This window comes from Nicotiana tomentosiformis, chromosome 2 (assembly GCF_000390325.3).
Source record: "Nicotiana tomentosiformis chromosome 2, ASM39032v3, whole genome shotgun sequence".
Taxonomy (NCBI): Eukaryota; Viridiplantae; Streptophyta; class Magnoliopsida; order Solanales; family Solanaceae; genus Nicotiana; species Nicotiana tomentosiformis.
Window position 1 is genome coordinate 1,504,656 of NC_090813.1, and position 16,063 is coordinate 1,520,718.

A 16,063-nucleotide genomic window follows, 5' to 3' on the forward strand; every position below is an offset into this window, starting at 1 on the left:
GGGGTAAAGTGTTTTTGCCTTTGCCTCTGGAATGTTCACCTTTCCCTTTTGCCTCTGCCTCTGGATCTAACTATTTTCTGCAACAAACAGCAGTAGGAGTCAGTTCTAATTCAAGTGCAGATAATCAGAAGTTCACAGAGCCAAACAGGTTGCAGGGTATGGAAGTGCGGTTTGCACAATTGTAAGTACGGCCGCAGGTCTAGTTGTGCGGACCGCACAATTTTAAAGTGCGGCTGCAGCGAAGAAACTGCGGTCCGCATAATTTTTGAGTGCGACCGTAGAGTTGAAATGCGGTCCGCACTTTTCTGAGTGCGGCCACACAATGGGCACTTGAAAATGGCAACTCTCTGAAGACAGAGAATGCCCTGATCTACGACCGCACACACTTTTCTGTGGCCTCGATTGAATTTCTGTGGACCGCACAATTTCAAGTGCGGTTCGCACAATCTTGCCTCGCCAAATGCCCTAAGCTACACTTCTACGAACCGCACAATTCGTTGTGTGGCCGCACATTTCAAAATTCAATCGGGCAGAGTCCTATAGGGTTTCGCTTTTATGCACAAATTGGACACGGTAATAGCAATTAAACATGATAAGCAAGATACCCATTCCCTAAATAACAAGTAGGAGATTACCCCAACGCAAATTACACCTCACATGGATATGAAACTGACAATTGGTCTAAAATAACTAACAATTTCTAAACTAGCTTAGAAAATTAAAAAATCCTAGAAATGATTTGAACATACCAATGATGAAGTGATGCTAAGGAATGATCACAAATGCTTAATTAGATGGTAGATGATTGAATCACTTGTGTGCAAGATTTTAGCCCTTTGTTTTGATTGCTCAGAGATTGGAAAGTTTAAACAGTAGCATTAGGGCTACTATTTATACTAAGCGGGTTTGGCTAAGGGTTCAAGAGATGAATGCGGCCGTAGAATTCCATCTGCGGTCTGCACTTTGGTACCTGATGTTCCATTTCCTCATGATGATCTATGGTCAGCAAAGGTGTGCGACCGCAGATTTTGGTACGGACCGCAAAATTCACTGTGCGGCCACACTTTAGCTGTTTCTCTGACAAACAAACTTCAGAGAGTTTGCAATTTTCCATCTCAAGTTGTGCGGTCCGCACAGGAATTGTGCGGCCTCATTTTCCTTCTGCTGTAGCATCAAGCATTGTGCGGTCCACATTTTTTTCATACTTAGCCAATTGTTCTGAACCCAATTCTTGTAAAGCACACAGATTCCTGCAGCACACATCAAATCCAGTTAGCACAAAATAAGTCCTATCGAAAAAAAGAAGAAAAGAAAAAGAGAAAAAAAGAAACATGGGTTACCTCCCAAGAAGCGCCTGATTTAACGTCGCGGCACGACGCAAATTACAATCACTTCAAATGAATCACTGCCACCACGTGGCCATCATTAGCTTATCCCAAATAATGCTTTACCCATTGACCATTTATTAGAAATACTTCATCATTTTTGTTCTTCAAGTCCAATGCACCAAAAGGTGTCACACCCACAATTTCAAAGGGACCACTCCATTTAGATTGCAGCTTTTCGGAAAATATCTTCAATCATGAGTTGAATAACAAAATAAGATCGCGCACCTTGAATTCCCTATTTCGGATGTATTTGTCATGAGGGTACTTCATTCTTTCTTTGTACAAGGACAAACTTGCATCTGCATGGTACCGGAATTCATCTAATTCATTCAAATGTGCAACCCGCAAGGTAGCAGTTGCATCCCAATCAAGATTTAACTTCTTCAAAGCCCACATGGCCTTGTGCTCAAGTTCTATCAGAAGATGACAAGCTTTGCCAAACACCAACTGTTGTGGAGACATCCCAATAGGAGTTTTGAAAGTAGTCCGATAAGCCCATAGTGCATCATTAAGCTTCTTTGACCAATCCGTCCGGTTAGCATTCACTGTTTTGGTCAAAATACTCTTTATCTCCCGGTTGGAGACTTCCACTTGACCGCTTGCTTGAGGGTTATAGGGAATCGTAACTTTATGAGTGACACCATACTTGTTAAGCAAGGTGTCAAAAGTATTTTTGCAAAAATGCGACCCCCCATCGCTTATGATAGCCCCGGAGTACCAAACTTTGTGAAGATGTTCTTCTTTAAAAATGTCACCACAGTTCTTGCTTCATTGTTGGGTAGAGCAACGGCCTTAATCCATTTTGACACATAATCAACCGCGACCAAGATGTAGGTATTTCCACAAGAACTCACAAAAGGTCCCATGAAGTCAATACCCCACACATCAAAAATATCAATCTCCAAAATGGTGGTGAGGGGCATTACATTTTTCTTCGAGATTGCACCGGCCCTTTGACATTCATCATAATGCTTGACTAGATCACTTGCATCCTTATAGAGAGTGGGCCAATAGAAACCACAGCTTAGCACTTTGGCCTCCGTTCTTGCTCCACCATGGTGACCACCATACGGTGAAGAATGACAAGCCCCAAGAATTTCAACTTGTTCCTCCTCCAGTACACATCTTCTAATCATTCCATCCGTATAAATTCGGAAAAGGTACGGTTCATACCAATACTAGTCTTGACAATCTCGTTTGAGTTTCTTTATTTGGTTTGAAGAGAACTCATCCGGGATGATACCACTCACAAGAAAATTTGCTAGATCCGCTAACCATGGCACCTTTTTCATTGAAATGGCTAAGAGTTGCTCAACGGGGAAAGAGTCATTGATTTTAAGGCCATTATGCGGCCTCCCCTCCTCCTCCAAACGAGATAAGTGGCCCGCCACTTAGTTTTCACTTCCTTTTTGGTATGTCCATATCGAACTCTTACAACAAAGCACCCATCTCATCAACCGAGCTTTGGAATATTTCTTGCTCATAAGGTAACGAAGTGCCGCATGATCTGTGTGGACAATCACTTTTGTACCCATCAAGCACGGGCGAAATTTCTCAATAGCAAACACAATGGGAAGGAGCTCTTTTTCGGTTACAGTGTAATTGACTTGGGCATAATTCATGGTCTTACTAGCATAGTAGACCGGATGAAATATCATGTTGATACACTTCCCCAAAACTGCTCCAACCACCACATCACTGGCATCACACATGAGCTTAAAAGAAATGCTCCAATTCGTGGCGGTGATAATGGGAGTAGTTTTCAACTTGAACTTGAGCAATTAAAATGCTCTCATGCAATCATCATTGAAGTGAAATTTAGCATCTTTCTACAAAAAAGGTTGCATAATGGGGTCACCATTTTGGAAAAAGCTTTTATGAAACGCCGGTAGAACCCCGCATGACCCCAAAAACTTCTCACGCCCTTCACGGATGTTGGAGGTGGAAGTTTATAAATCACTTATATTTTTGTCTTGTCGACCTCTATCCCCCTTCTTTGAAATCCTTTGGCCAAGGACAATACGCTCCTCATCCATGAAATGGCATTTCTCCCAATTCAACACCATGTTCGTTTCTTCAGACCTTGCCAATACCTTATCCAAATTTGCCAAGCAATCATCAAAGGAATCCTCGACTACTAAAAAGTCATCCATGAAGACTTCAAGGTAGTCCTCTACCATATCCGTAAAGATCGCCATCATACACCGTTGAAAAGTTGCCGGTGCATTGCATAAGCTAAATGGCATCCACTTGAAAGCATAAGTGCCATAGGGACAAGTGAAAGTTGTTTTCTCTTGATATTTTGGGGCAATAGGGATTTGATTGTAGCCCGAATATCCATCCAAAAAGTAATAGAACGCTCAGCCGGCCAACCGATCAAGCATTTAGTCAAGAAAGGGTAGTGGGAAATGGTCTTTCCTTGTGACTTTGTTTAGCTTCCGATAGTCCATGCACACTCTCCATCCGATCACCGTTCTTATTGGAATCAACTCATTCTTATCATTGGTGACCACAGTTATGCCCCCTTCTTCGGAACACATTGCACCGAATAAGTCCACGAACTGTCAGAAATGGGGTAGATAACCCCGGCATCCAACTACTTTATGATCTCCTTTTTGACCACCTCTTGCATTGCTTCATTGAATCTCCTTTGATGTTCAATTGATGGTTTGGCATCTTCCTCCAAATTTATCTTGTGCATGCAAAGTGCGGGGCTTATTCCCCAAATATCCGCCAAAGTCCACCCAATAGCTTTCTTCCTCTTGCGGAGCACCGCCAATGTAGAGTCAACCTGCATGTTAGTCAAACAAGAGGAAAGAATAACCAGTAAAGTAGAGCAAGGGCCAAGGAATTCATACCTGAGATGTGGAGGAAATGGGTTCAACTCCAAGATAGGAGGCTCTTCAATTGAAGGCTTTGTAGGAGGAGTTTTCCTATTCTCGAGATCCAAAGAAAGTTTTCGAGGCGCATAATTGTATGACCCCATCCCTTGCAAAGAATTGACACATTCCATGAAGCCATCCATTTCACCATCATCAAAATTGAGTAAAACGGCCTCCAACATGTCACCCATATTAATCGTGTCACTAGTATCATCAATAATCAAATCGGTCACCAAGTCCACAAATGAACACACTTCATTGCTATTTGGCTGCATCATAGATTTGTACATGTGGAACACAACCTTTCATCACCCACCCGGAAAGTGAGTTCACCGACTTCCACATCAACAAAGAGCCTTCCTCGTAGCAAGGAAAGGTCTACCAAGAATAATTGGCACCTCGTAGTCCACTTCACAATCAAGAATCACAAAATCCGCTGGGAGAATAAACTTGTCAACTCGAACCAATACATCCTGAATCACCCCCAACGGTCTCTTCATTGTACAATCGGCCATTTGTAATCTCATAGATGTGGGTCTTGCTTGCACAATTTCCAATGTTTTGAAAATCGAATAGGGTATCAAGTTGATACTCTCCGCAAGGTCACAGAGAGCTTTTGCAAATTCAGCACTTCCAATGGTACAAGGAATTGTAAAAGCACCGGGAACTTCCAACTTTGGAGCCATCAAATGCACAATTGTACTCACTTGGTGAGTGACTTTGATAGTTTCAAAATTCATCGATCTCTTCTTTGTCACCAAGTCCTTCATAAACTTAGCATATCCGGGCATTTTCTCCAAAGCTTCAACTAATGGCACATTTATAAATAGACTCTTCATCATATCAATGAACTTCTTGAATTGATTCTCACCATTTTTCTTGGCAAGCCTTTGAGGATAGGGAGGAGGTGATTTAGGAAATGGTGCCTTAGCCTTTTGAACTACCGGTTCCGGTATGTCAATCACATGATCCCTAGACGGGTTCACATCCTCTTGAGTCGCTTCCACCGTGTCATCAATATCAATCCACACTTCATCATTTGCTTGCACAACTTTGTTGGGATCTCCTCTTCTTCTACCACTTGCTCATCATCCACAAGTTGCCTTTGACTTGAGGTAGGTACATTCCCACCTTTTCCACTTTTTGTAGTAACGGCCATGGCATGCCCCGTAGTTCTCCCACCCTTTGGGTTCACCACCGTATCACTTGGTAGTGCCCCCTTAGGACGAGAATTTAAAGCTTGAGAGATTTGACCCATTTGCACTTCTAAGTTACGGATTGATGTGTTGTGTGAAGCAAGTTGGGCATCGGAATCGGCATTATTCTCCATCATTTGCTTGAACATGTTCTCAATATGACCCATTTCATTGTTGGAGGAACTAGGACCATGAGAAGGATAAGGAGGTGGGTTGCTCGATTGTTGGTACATCGGGGGCCTTTGAAAACCCGACCCCCCATTTCCTTAGTTGTTGTTCCACCCACCTTGGTTGTTGCCTCCCCAATTGCCTTGATTATTATTATTTTGCCAATTCCCTTGGTTATTGCTTCCACTCCAATTGCCTTGAGTGTTTTCACCATTCCAATTACCTTGGTTGCTAGAATTCCAATTGCCTTGATTATTCGAAGGTCTCCATTGTTGTTGACTAGAGCCTTGGTAGTTGTTTATTTGCCCTTGAAAGTTGTTCACATATTGGACCTCTTCATCTTGATCTTTGTAAGAATCTCCTTGATCAAACCCACTATCATCTTGCATGAAATTGTCCACTCTTTGTTGTACTTGTGGACTTCTTGTTCTTCTCTTGTTTACCATCATATTGACTCCCTCCATAGCATTGACTTGCCTCAGGTTTTGCACTTGTTGAAGTTGAGCCTTTGCCAAGTGGTTCATGGTGGTTGTCAACTCGGCTATGGCTTGCCTATGGTCATGTAACTCTTTATGAAGAAGAATCACATTTGGATCACCTTGTGGAACATTGGCTCTAGATTGCCACGCCTATGAAGTATCCGCTATCTCATCCAAAATATCACACGCCTCCGCATAAGGCGTAGTCATGAAGTTCCCACTGACAAGTTGATTCACTACACATTGGTTGGTGGTATTGATCCCCCGATATAAAGTTTGTTGAATCATGCTCTCCGTCATATCATTGTTGGGGCACTCTTTCACCATTGTCCTATATCTTTCCCATATCTCGTGTAGTGGTTCATTAGGCTCTTTCTTGAATACTAGAATTTCATTCCGAAGAATAGCCATGTGTCCGGGAGAGAATTACTTTGAAATAAATTTCTCCGCAAGTTTATCCCAAGTACGAATGTAATGATTTGGAAAATGTTCCAACCAATCTAAAGCTTTTCCCCATAGAGAGAAGGGAAAAAGCCTTAGCCTTAAAGCATCCCCGGAGACATTTGTTTGTTTGCTTCCCCAACACGTATCAATGAACCCCTTCAAATGTTTATATGCATTTTGAATCGGTGCACCAGTTAAGAACCCTCGTTGCTCGAGCAAAGTGAGCATGACATTATTTATTTGAAAGTTGCCCGCCCTAATAAGGGGTGGGACTATAGCACTTGCATACCCTTCATTCGGCAACACCCGGTGTGGAGCCGCTCGTGGTGGAAGTGGGGGTGGAATGAGAACATTGTCGTGAGGCGGTCGGCCTCGTCTATTGGCTTGAGGTTCAAGAGGTACCTCATCCATTGCATTATCATCAACTTCCACATCCCTCATGGCTATGTTTCCGAGCTCATTGTTTGCCATGATCTCACCTACAATACTCACACGTTAGTAACAAGGAAGGAAAAGAAGATATTCCAAAAACACACCTAAATATATAGCTAACACCGACTTTTAGCTCCCCAGCAACGACGCCATAAATAGACCTCGTCCAATTTCACTCCTCTATTTAAGGATATGAAAACGGTCGGTGCAATAATAATACCCAACATAGTCGGGGTCGAATTCCACTGGGAGCTATGCGAATGAGCGCTAGTAGTATATATCTTAGTGCGTGAAATTGTATATCTTGATTTGCACTTCCGGAATATTGGGTTTTTCAAATGATAAAAAGGCCTAGGGCTATGAACATCACCTAGGTGTTCGCTTAATGGGTTGTAAGCCTTAAAGCTTGTTTTATTGGTCGGGGTGTATTATAGCTATCAACACTCAAGTACCCACTCAATGCCTCTCAGTTAGAGAGTGATTTTGCACAATTTGGCTTTCTCAATTCCAAATGGGTATTGAACAAATCAGTTGATAATAAGCTCAATTCGGGTTTTACTATCTCTAGGTTCAACCCTTTAATTGGGCTTATCAATCTCTCGATTGATCCAATTTCTTGCTAGCCAAGTTTTTCTAGACTAAGTCTCTCTTTCTCAAGTAGAGACCAAGTCAAATAGGCATGAAATAATGTATGCAACCATTAATTCTTCAAATAAAATAAAGAACAAGGCTAGATAATCAACACCCAACCATAAACAAACAATAAATCAAACATCCATTAAGTTTACACACGAGGATTGGGTCACAACCCTAGTGAAAATCTAGCTACTCATGCTTAAATTGGAAGAAAAAGAAGAAGAAGTGATAATTAAACCCATAATAATAATTAAGATGATAAAGGTAATATTCAAAAAGCTCAAAATAGCAAAAACTACTAAAAGGAACAAAGTAAAATGTCTAGAGTGGATACTGATGTCAAACGTTAACCTAAAAAAGTGAATCTCATCTATTTATACAGTGCTGGAATTTTCGGACACAAATGCCCTTTCGGAGGTTCTGCGGCCGCACAATTTCATGTGCGGTCCGCACTTTGCTTCAGCCTGGTAGGAATGGAAACTTGCGGCCGCATAATTCAGAACTGCGGCTGCACTTCACTCTTTCTACAGTCCGCACATTGCTCTTCTGCAGACCGCACAAATATGACTGTGGCCACGTTGAACTTGAATGTAGGTTTTCTGAACTTTTGCTCTTGCCCAAGTTCTGCGGACGCACATTTCATGTGCGGACCGCACTTTGGACTTGTCTCTGATGGGATTTGCTTCACAATCTACGGTCCGTACTTTTGAGCTTCTATGCATGTTTTCGTCCTTGAGTTCATATCACTCCTTCTTGAGTTGGATTTCATATTTGGGGCTCATTTTCCACTATTCTTGCAATTAAGCATATTTCATCAATTTTTGGGAACACAATTAAACGCTTTTGGACTAAAACAAAAGCAAAAATGTGCTAATAAGTAGTCAAAATCTCCACTTATTAACTCCCCCAAACTTAAGCTTTTGCTCGTCCTCAAGCAAGTATGGTAATTCCCACCTCCGCAAGTTGAGAGCTATTCCAGCTAATCAAAATGAATCAATCATACATTAATTGGGACCAACAATTACCCACAACACTTATGAATTATTAACAAGGCAATGGGATGAACTTATAAGCACAAATATTTCTAATGTAACACTTGAGCATCAAGAGTTGACTTAATTCATCAAGGAAGCTCACTCTTTCATGTAGGTCATTGTGGATCCCAAACGCCTCCTCCTCTACTCTCCGTTTGCATACCTCACTTACGAATGTAACACTCAATTCAAATATTTGTGAAAGGTTCGCTCATCTCTCTCAAAAGAATGTCACAAGTACGGCTTTAAGTACCATAGGCTTGCCCCTCATGTAAATCACCACTAATGTAAGCTCACTCAGCTTGAAATCACATAGGGCTTTTTTGGAATGCAATGAAGGCTTTTGGACTAAGGTTGGATGTGCTATGATAGAACGGGATCAACTTTACTTAAGCACTCCATTTTTTTCTTATCGGCTCATGCTTTGCCAACTTTTTTTTTGAGGCATTTTCTTTTCCATAGGGGAATTAGAGAGACTTAGCATCACTCTTTCTTGGTCATGATATTCATTTTCTCCTACTTTGTTTTCTCCATGCTTTGCATCATTACTATTCTGTGAAATCCCTTCAACTCTTCAACTTATTCACTTTCTTTTTACATTTTTCTTTTTGTTCTTCTTTCTTTTTCTTGCCTTTCCTTCTCTTCATTTAGTGTGGGGCGCTAGCCCTGGCGCTGGGAATATTGAGGTTCTGGAAAATGGGCCACAGGTAGTGCCCCACACTACGTATGACGCTCAAAATGTTATATACTCATTTCAGGGTTCATTTTTCCCCATTCCTCTTGACAGAATTTTGGGGGTTTCCTCCACTCTCTCAAGATGTCACGACCCAAACTCCCTCCTTATAACGCCGTGACGGCACCTAGTCTCTACGACTAGGTAAGCCTAATAAATTGCGGAAAACATAATACAATAATGGAACCAAAGCTAAACAGCTAACTGCATTTGATACTAAATAACCAATAATAATGCCGCTCGGCATATACAATAACCAAAATACTAGACATACACAGTTTCCCAAATCCCTGAACATCGTGAATCACAAACTACATAAGGAAACTGAGTATCTCTATACATTAGAGTCTAACAAAAGAAATATAGAAGATAATGGACATGGGAAAGAGTAGAAAGGGACTCCGAGGTCTGCGGACGCGACAGATGTACCTTGAAGTCCCCAAAGCTATCTCAACTCACTGATAATGCGGCTGGTAAGGAGTACCTGGATCTGCACATGTGCAGAAGAGTAGCATGAGTACACCACAATTGGTACCTAGTAAGTGCCAAGCCTAACATCGGTCGAGTAGTGACGAGGTCAGGTCAGGCCCACTGGTATCTAATAAATAAGCAGGAGAATATAACAATATAATAAGAGACTAGAATTTAAACAAAGAGAACATAGCAAAGTAGCAATGCATAACATAGGGATAAACAACAGGGGATCTCCCGAGATACCGTCTCATAGTCCAAAAATACAAATGCAAGGAGATCTCCCGAGGTACAGCCTCGTAGTCTCAAAAGTAAATATATAGGGAGAACTCCCGAGGAACCGCCTCGTAGTCTCAAAAGTAAATGTGCATGGAGATCTTTCGAGGAACCGCCTCGTAGTCTCAAAAGTAAATATGCAGGGAGAACGCCCGAGGTACCGCCTCGTAGTTTCAAAAGTAAATATGCAGTGCAGGGGGATCTCCCGAGTAAATGCCTTGTAGTCCCAAAGTAAATATGCAGTACAAGGGGATCTCCCGGGATACCATCCCGTAGTCCCAAAATAAATACGCAACTCAAACAAATGAATATAACAGTTACAGTAATAAAACATACAATTTAGGCTAAGTACAAGTCAAGAAAGAAACATGACTTACTAATCATGCTGAAAGAGTTCAAATAGGCAATTTGGACACGTATACATGCTATTCTAGGCTAACAAGATAACTACACATGCTAGTATACTCAGATAAGATGAAAAATGGCTATTACTCAGTAAAAATTAGGTTTTTCCACAAATAGCCAGTGTACGCACTCGTCACCTCGCGTACACGGTGCTCACATATCATAACAACACCAAATCCTAAGGGGATTTCTCCCACACAAGGTTAGGCAAGCCACTTACCTCGAACCAAGCTTAATCAATCGGTAACAATGCCTTTTCCTCGATTATCCGACTCCGAATGGCCCATATCTTGCCAAAAACGAATGACATATCATAAATACAACTATAATAGACTAATCTAATTAATGAAATCAAGACTTTAACAAAAATACCGAAATTCGTCCTAAAATATCGACCCGGGCCCACGTCTCGAAATCGGGCAAAAATCACAAAATATAAAAGCACATTCACTCACGAGTCCAACCATACCAAATTTATCAAAATCCGACCTCAAATGACCACTAAAAACCTAAAATCAAACTCTTCAAATCCCTAGCCCCTAACTCCCAAATTCCACCTTAAATACACACTAGCTAGGTGAAAAATAAATGGGGAAGCAAGATTATTGATCAAAAATAAGTACAAGGGACTTACCTCACGAAACGTGGAACATGCTCTCAAGAAATCGTCAACCCGAGCTCAAAAATAAAGAAAATGGCCAAAAATCTCGAAGCCTCGCTTAAAAAGGTTCTGCCCAGGCATTTCCGCATCTGCGGACCACTGGTCACACCTGCGACGCCGCACCTACGGAATTTCCCTCGCAGGTGCAGAAATGACTTAAGGAGGTTGGGTCCGTATCTGCGAGCAAGGGGCCACACCTGTGCGCCCGGACATGTGGATATCTTCCGCTTCTACGATCCTCACGCTCTAAGCCCCATCCGCTTCTGCGCTCCATCTTCCACACATGCGAGTCCGCACATGCGGTCTTCCCTCCGCAGGTGCGAAAACACCAGAAACCAGAAACTTCAGCAATTTACATAAGTCCAAATTCAACACGTTAAGCATCCGAAACACACTTGACGCCCCCGAGACCTCAACCAAACATACCACGAAGTCCTAAAACACCATAAGATAGATCTTTTTTCCAACTGGACTAAGTTGAAATCTAACACATGAGTCGGATCACAGTGATACTTCCAGAGCATAGAAACATAGAATACCGGATGGACCCCTGCAAGACTGGGAGGCAAGGCAAGCTCATAAGCAACCACCCCAACACGTCGCAACACCTCAAATGGGCCGATAAATCTTGGGCTCAACTTGCCCTTCTTCTTGAACCTCATAACGCCCTTCATAGGCAAACCCGGAGAAAGACCAGCTCTCCAACCATGAATGTAACATCGCGAACCTTCCGGTTCACATAACTCTTATGTATGGGCTGGGCTACATGAAGTTGATCCTGAATTACCTTCACCTCGCCCGGCTCGAACCAACCCACTGGAGACCGACACCGCCTACCATACAGAGCCTCATACGGTACCATCTAAATGCTCGAACGATAGCTGTTGTTGTAGGAAAGCTCCGCAAGTGGCAAGAACTGATCCCAAGCACCCCCAAAATCTATCATACAAGCGCGGAGCATATCTTCGAGTATCTGAATAGTGTGCTTGGACTGTCCGTCCATCTAAGGGTGAAATGATGTGCTCAGCTCAACCCGAGTACCCAACTCCTGCTGTACAGCCCTCCAGAACCGTGATGTAAACTGCGTACCCCGGTCAGAGATGATAGATACAGGTATGCCATGAAGCCTGACAATCTCGCGGATATAAATTCGAGCCAACTACTCGGAAGAATAGGTAGTCATCACAGGAATGAAATAAGCGGACTTGGTCAGCCTATCCACAATCACCCAAACTGTGTCAAACTTTCGCTGAGTCCGTAGGAGTCCAACAACAAAATCCATAGTGATCCGCTCCCATTTCCACTCCGGAATCTCTATGTTCTAAAGCAATCCACTTGGCCACTGATGCTCATACTTAACCTGCTGGCAATTTAGACACCAAGCCACAAACTCCACTATGTCCTTCTTCATCCTCCTCCACCAGTAATGCTGCCTCAAGTCCTGATACATCTTCGCAGCACCTGGATGAATGGAGTACCGTGAACTGTGAGCCTCCTGGAGAATCAACTCTCGCAAACCATCTACATTAGGCACACATAGTCTGCCCTGTATCCTCAATGCACCATCATCCCCAATAGTGACCTCCTTAGCATCACCGTGCTAGACCGTGTCTTTAAGGACAAGAAGATGGGGGTCATCATACTGACGCTCCCTGATACGATCATAAAGCGAAGACCGAGAGACCACACAAGCCAATACTCGATTTGGCTCAAAAATATCCAATCTAACAAACTGGCTGGCTAAGGCCTGAACATCCAACGCCAATGGTCTCTCTGCTACTGGTAGATATGCTAAACTCCCCAAACTCTCTACCCGGTGACTCAAAGCATCGGCTACCACATTGGCATTCCCCGGATGGTACAAAATGGTGATATCATAATCCTTAAACAGCTCCAACCACCAAATCTTCAAGGCATGAACACTAGCTGCTAACTCAAGGTCGTGGACAAGATAGTTCTTTTCATGCACCTTCAGTTGTCTGGACGCGTAAGCAATCACCCTACCGTCCTGCATCAACACCGCATCGAGAATAATCCGTGATACATCATAATATACAATATAAGACCCCGAACTTGAAGGCAATATCAATACTGGGGCTGTAGTCAAAGCTGTCTTGAGCTTCTGAAAGCTCTCCCCACACTCCTCTGTCCACCTGAACGGAGCACCCTTCTGGGTCAGCCTAGTCATAGGTGCTTGCAATAGATGAGAAATCCTCTACAAATTGACAGTAATACCCCTCCAAACCAAGAAAACTCCGGATCTCTGTAGTTGAGGACGGTCTGGGCCAACTCTGCACTGCTTCAATCTTCTTAGGATCCACTTGGATCCCATCACTCGATACTACATGACCCAAGAATGCCACTGAGTCTAGCCAAAACTCACACTTTGAGAATATTGCATATAACCTCTTTTCTCTCAGGGTCTGAAGCACAGTCATCAGGTGCTTCTCATGATCCTCCCGAGTCTGGGAGTACACTAGAATGTCGTCAATAAACACAATGACAGAGGAGTCAAGATAGGGTCGGAACATACTGTGCATCAAGTGCATAAATGCTGCTAGAGCATTAGTCAGCCCAAATGACATCACAAGAAACTCGTAATGACCATACCGAGTCCTGAAAGCAGTTTTCGGGATATCTGTCTCCCGAATCTTCAACTGATGATAGACTGAACGTAAATACAAGGCAATGGATACATGTTCTTCACTGTAGCTTTGTTCAACTGGTGATAATCAATGCACATACGCATAGAACCATCTTTTTTCTTCACAAACAAGACAAAAGCACCCCAAGGTGACACACTGGGCTGAATGAATCCCTTATCAAGCAACTCATGTAACTGCTCCTTCAACTCAGGAGGAGTCATACGATACGGAGGAATAGATATAGGCTGAGTGCCCGGCAACAAATCAATGGCAAACTCAATATCTCTGTCGGGCGGCATGCCCGGAAGATCAGGTGGATTCACATCTGGAAAGTCCCTCACTACTGGAACTAACTCAACTGTAGGGGTATCAATACTGACATCTCTACATAAGCTAGATACGAGTCACACCCCTTCTCAACCATTCGTTGAGCTTTAAGAAATGAAATAACTCTGCTGGGAGTATACTCTAAGGTGTCTCTCCACTCTAATCACGGTAATCCTTGCATAGCCAGTGTCACGGTCTTAGCGTGACAATCAATAATAGCATAATGGGGCGATAACCAGTCCATGCCCAAAATAATATCAAAGACTACCATGCTGAGCAATAACAAATCAGCTCTGGTCTCAAAACCACTAAGAGCAATCAAACACAACCGAGACATGCGGTCCACAACAAAAGAATCTCCCACATGAGTAGACACATAAACAGGGAAACTCAAAGAATCCCAAGATATGCCCAAATACGGGGCAAAATAAGAGGACACATAGGAATATGTAGAGCCAAGATCAAATAAGACCGACGTGTCTCTATGAAAGACCGGAACAATATCTGTAATGATAGAGTCGGAATCAACTGCCTCTGTACGAGCAGGAAGAGCATAATATCTGGCCTGGCCTCCCCCTCTAGGGTGACCTCGACCTCCCCGACCTCCACCTCGAGCTGGCTGAGCAGGTGGGGTGGTAGCTGGTGCTGGAATCATAGCCTGAGGACCCGGTGGAGCACGTTGTGCCTAAGAAGTCTGTGGAGGTGCACCCCTCCTAAGTCTGGGGCAATCCCTCACCATATGGAAAATGTTGCCACACTCAAAATAAGCTCTTGGAGGGCGTGACTGTTGTGATTGGATCGGGCAAGGTCTGCTGGACTGGCCGCTGGGAACACCCCATGCACGAGGAACACTAGATACTGGCAGTGCATAATACGGCTCCTGGGGCCTAGAATGGTCTGGAACACCACTGGCAGCTGGGAGAGTTGAATGAACGGGGCGACTCATATAACCCCTACCATGGTGAGCTACGGGGGAACGAGCACAGAATAAGAACCAGTCTCTCGAGACCTCTTGGCCTCTCTCTCCTCTCTATCCCGGGCAAGCATGCCCTCCAATCTTGTGGAGATACTCACAACCTGCTTATAAGAAATATTCGTCTCTAACTCCCTGGCCATACTGATCCGGATACTATGGTGGAGTCCCTCAATAGACCGACAATCCCTCTCTTGAACTTTGGCAACCAAGGCCGGTGCATGTCGGGCCAAATCACTGAAACGAACTGCATACTTTGACACAGTTATAGCACCCTGGCACAACTGCTTAAACTCCGCGCGCCATGAGTCCCTGAGGCTCTGAGGGATAATAATCTCTCAAAAACATGTCCGAGAACTGAGTGCATGTAAGTAAAGCTGCCTCAACCGGACTATCCAACTCAAAAGCACGCCACCACTAATAGGCTGCTCCTCTAAGATGGAATGTAGTAAATGAAACCCCGCTACACCCATAGTACGGATAATATGGTGACACTCCTCCAAAAAACCCTGGGCATCCTCTGATGCCAATCTACTGAAGGTAGGAGGGTGGTACTTCTTGTACCTCTCAAGTCTGAGCTGCTCCGCCTCAGAAGCTGCTGCCCTAAGCTCGAGCTGAGCTAGAGCTACCGGCTGTATCGGTATAATCTCTGGAACCTAGTCGACCTGAGCTCGCTGCTCTAGAGTACCGGCGACAGGAGTCTGTGCTCCTCCCCCTGCTTAAGATGTGGCAGGAGCAAGTGGAATCAATCCAGCTTGAGCTAAGGTGCTGAACATGCTCAGAAACTAGGCTAGAGTCTCCTGGAGGGATGGTGTAGCAACAGGTACCTCAGGTGTCTGCCCTCTAGCTGGAGCTACTAGGGGCTCCTCTGTAGCAGCTCGTGTGGGTGCTCTGGCTGCACTGCGTGGGCGTC

At 43.7% G+C, this 16,063-nt stretch overlaps 1 protein-coding gene across 1 annotated transcript; it reads right to left on the reverse strand.

Annotated features, from left to right (window-relative positions):
- Positions 1-4,614: 4,614 nt before the first annotated feature.
- Positions 4,615-5,040, reverse strand: LOC138906839 (uncharacterized). The gene has a single exon (XM_070196542.1). It carries the CDS (start codon positions 5,038-5,040, stop codon positions 4,615-4,617), a length of 426 nt encoding a protein of 141 aa, XP_070052643.1.
- Between the last annotated feature and the right edge of the window lie 11,023 nt (positions 5,041-16,063).

What these genes read in the sequence shown, in the direction of transcription:
- LOC138906839 (XM_070196542.1), bottom strand. Translation starts at nt 5,040, where the DNA reads ATGAAGGACTTGGTGACAAAGAAGAGATCGATGAATTTTGAAACTATC.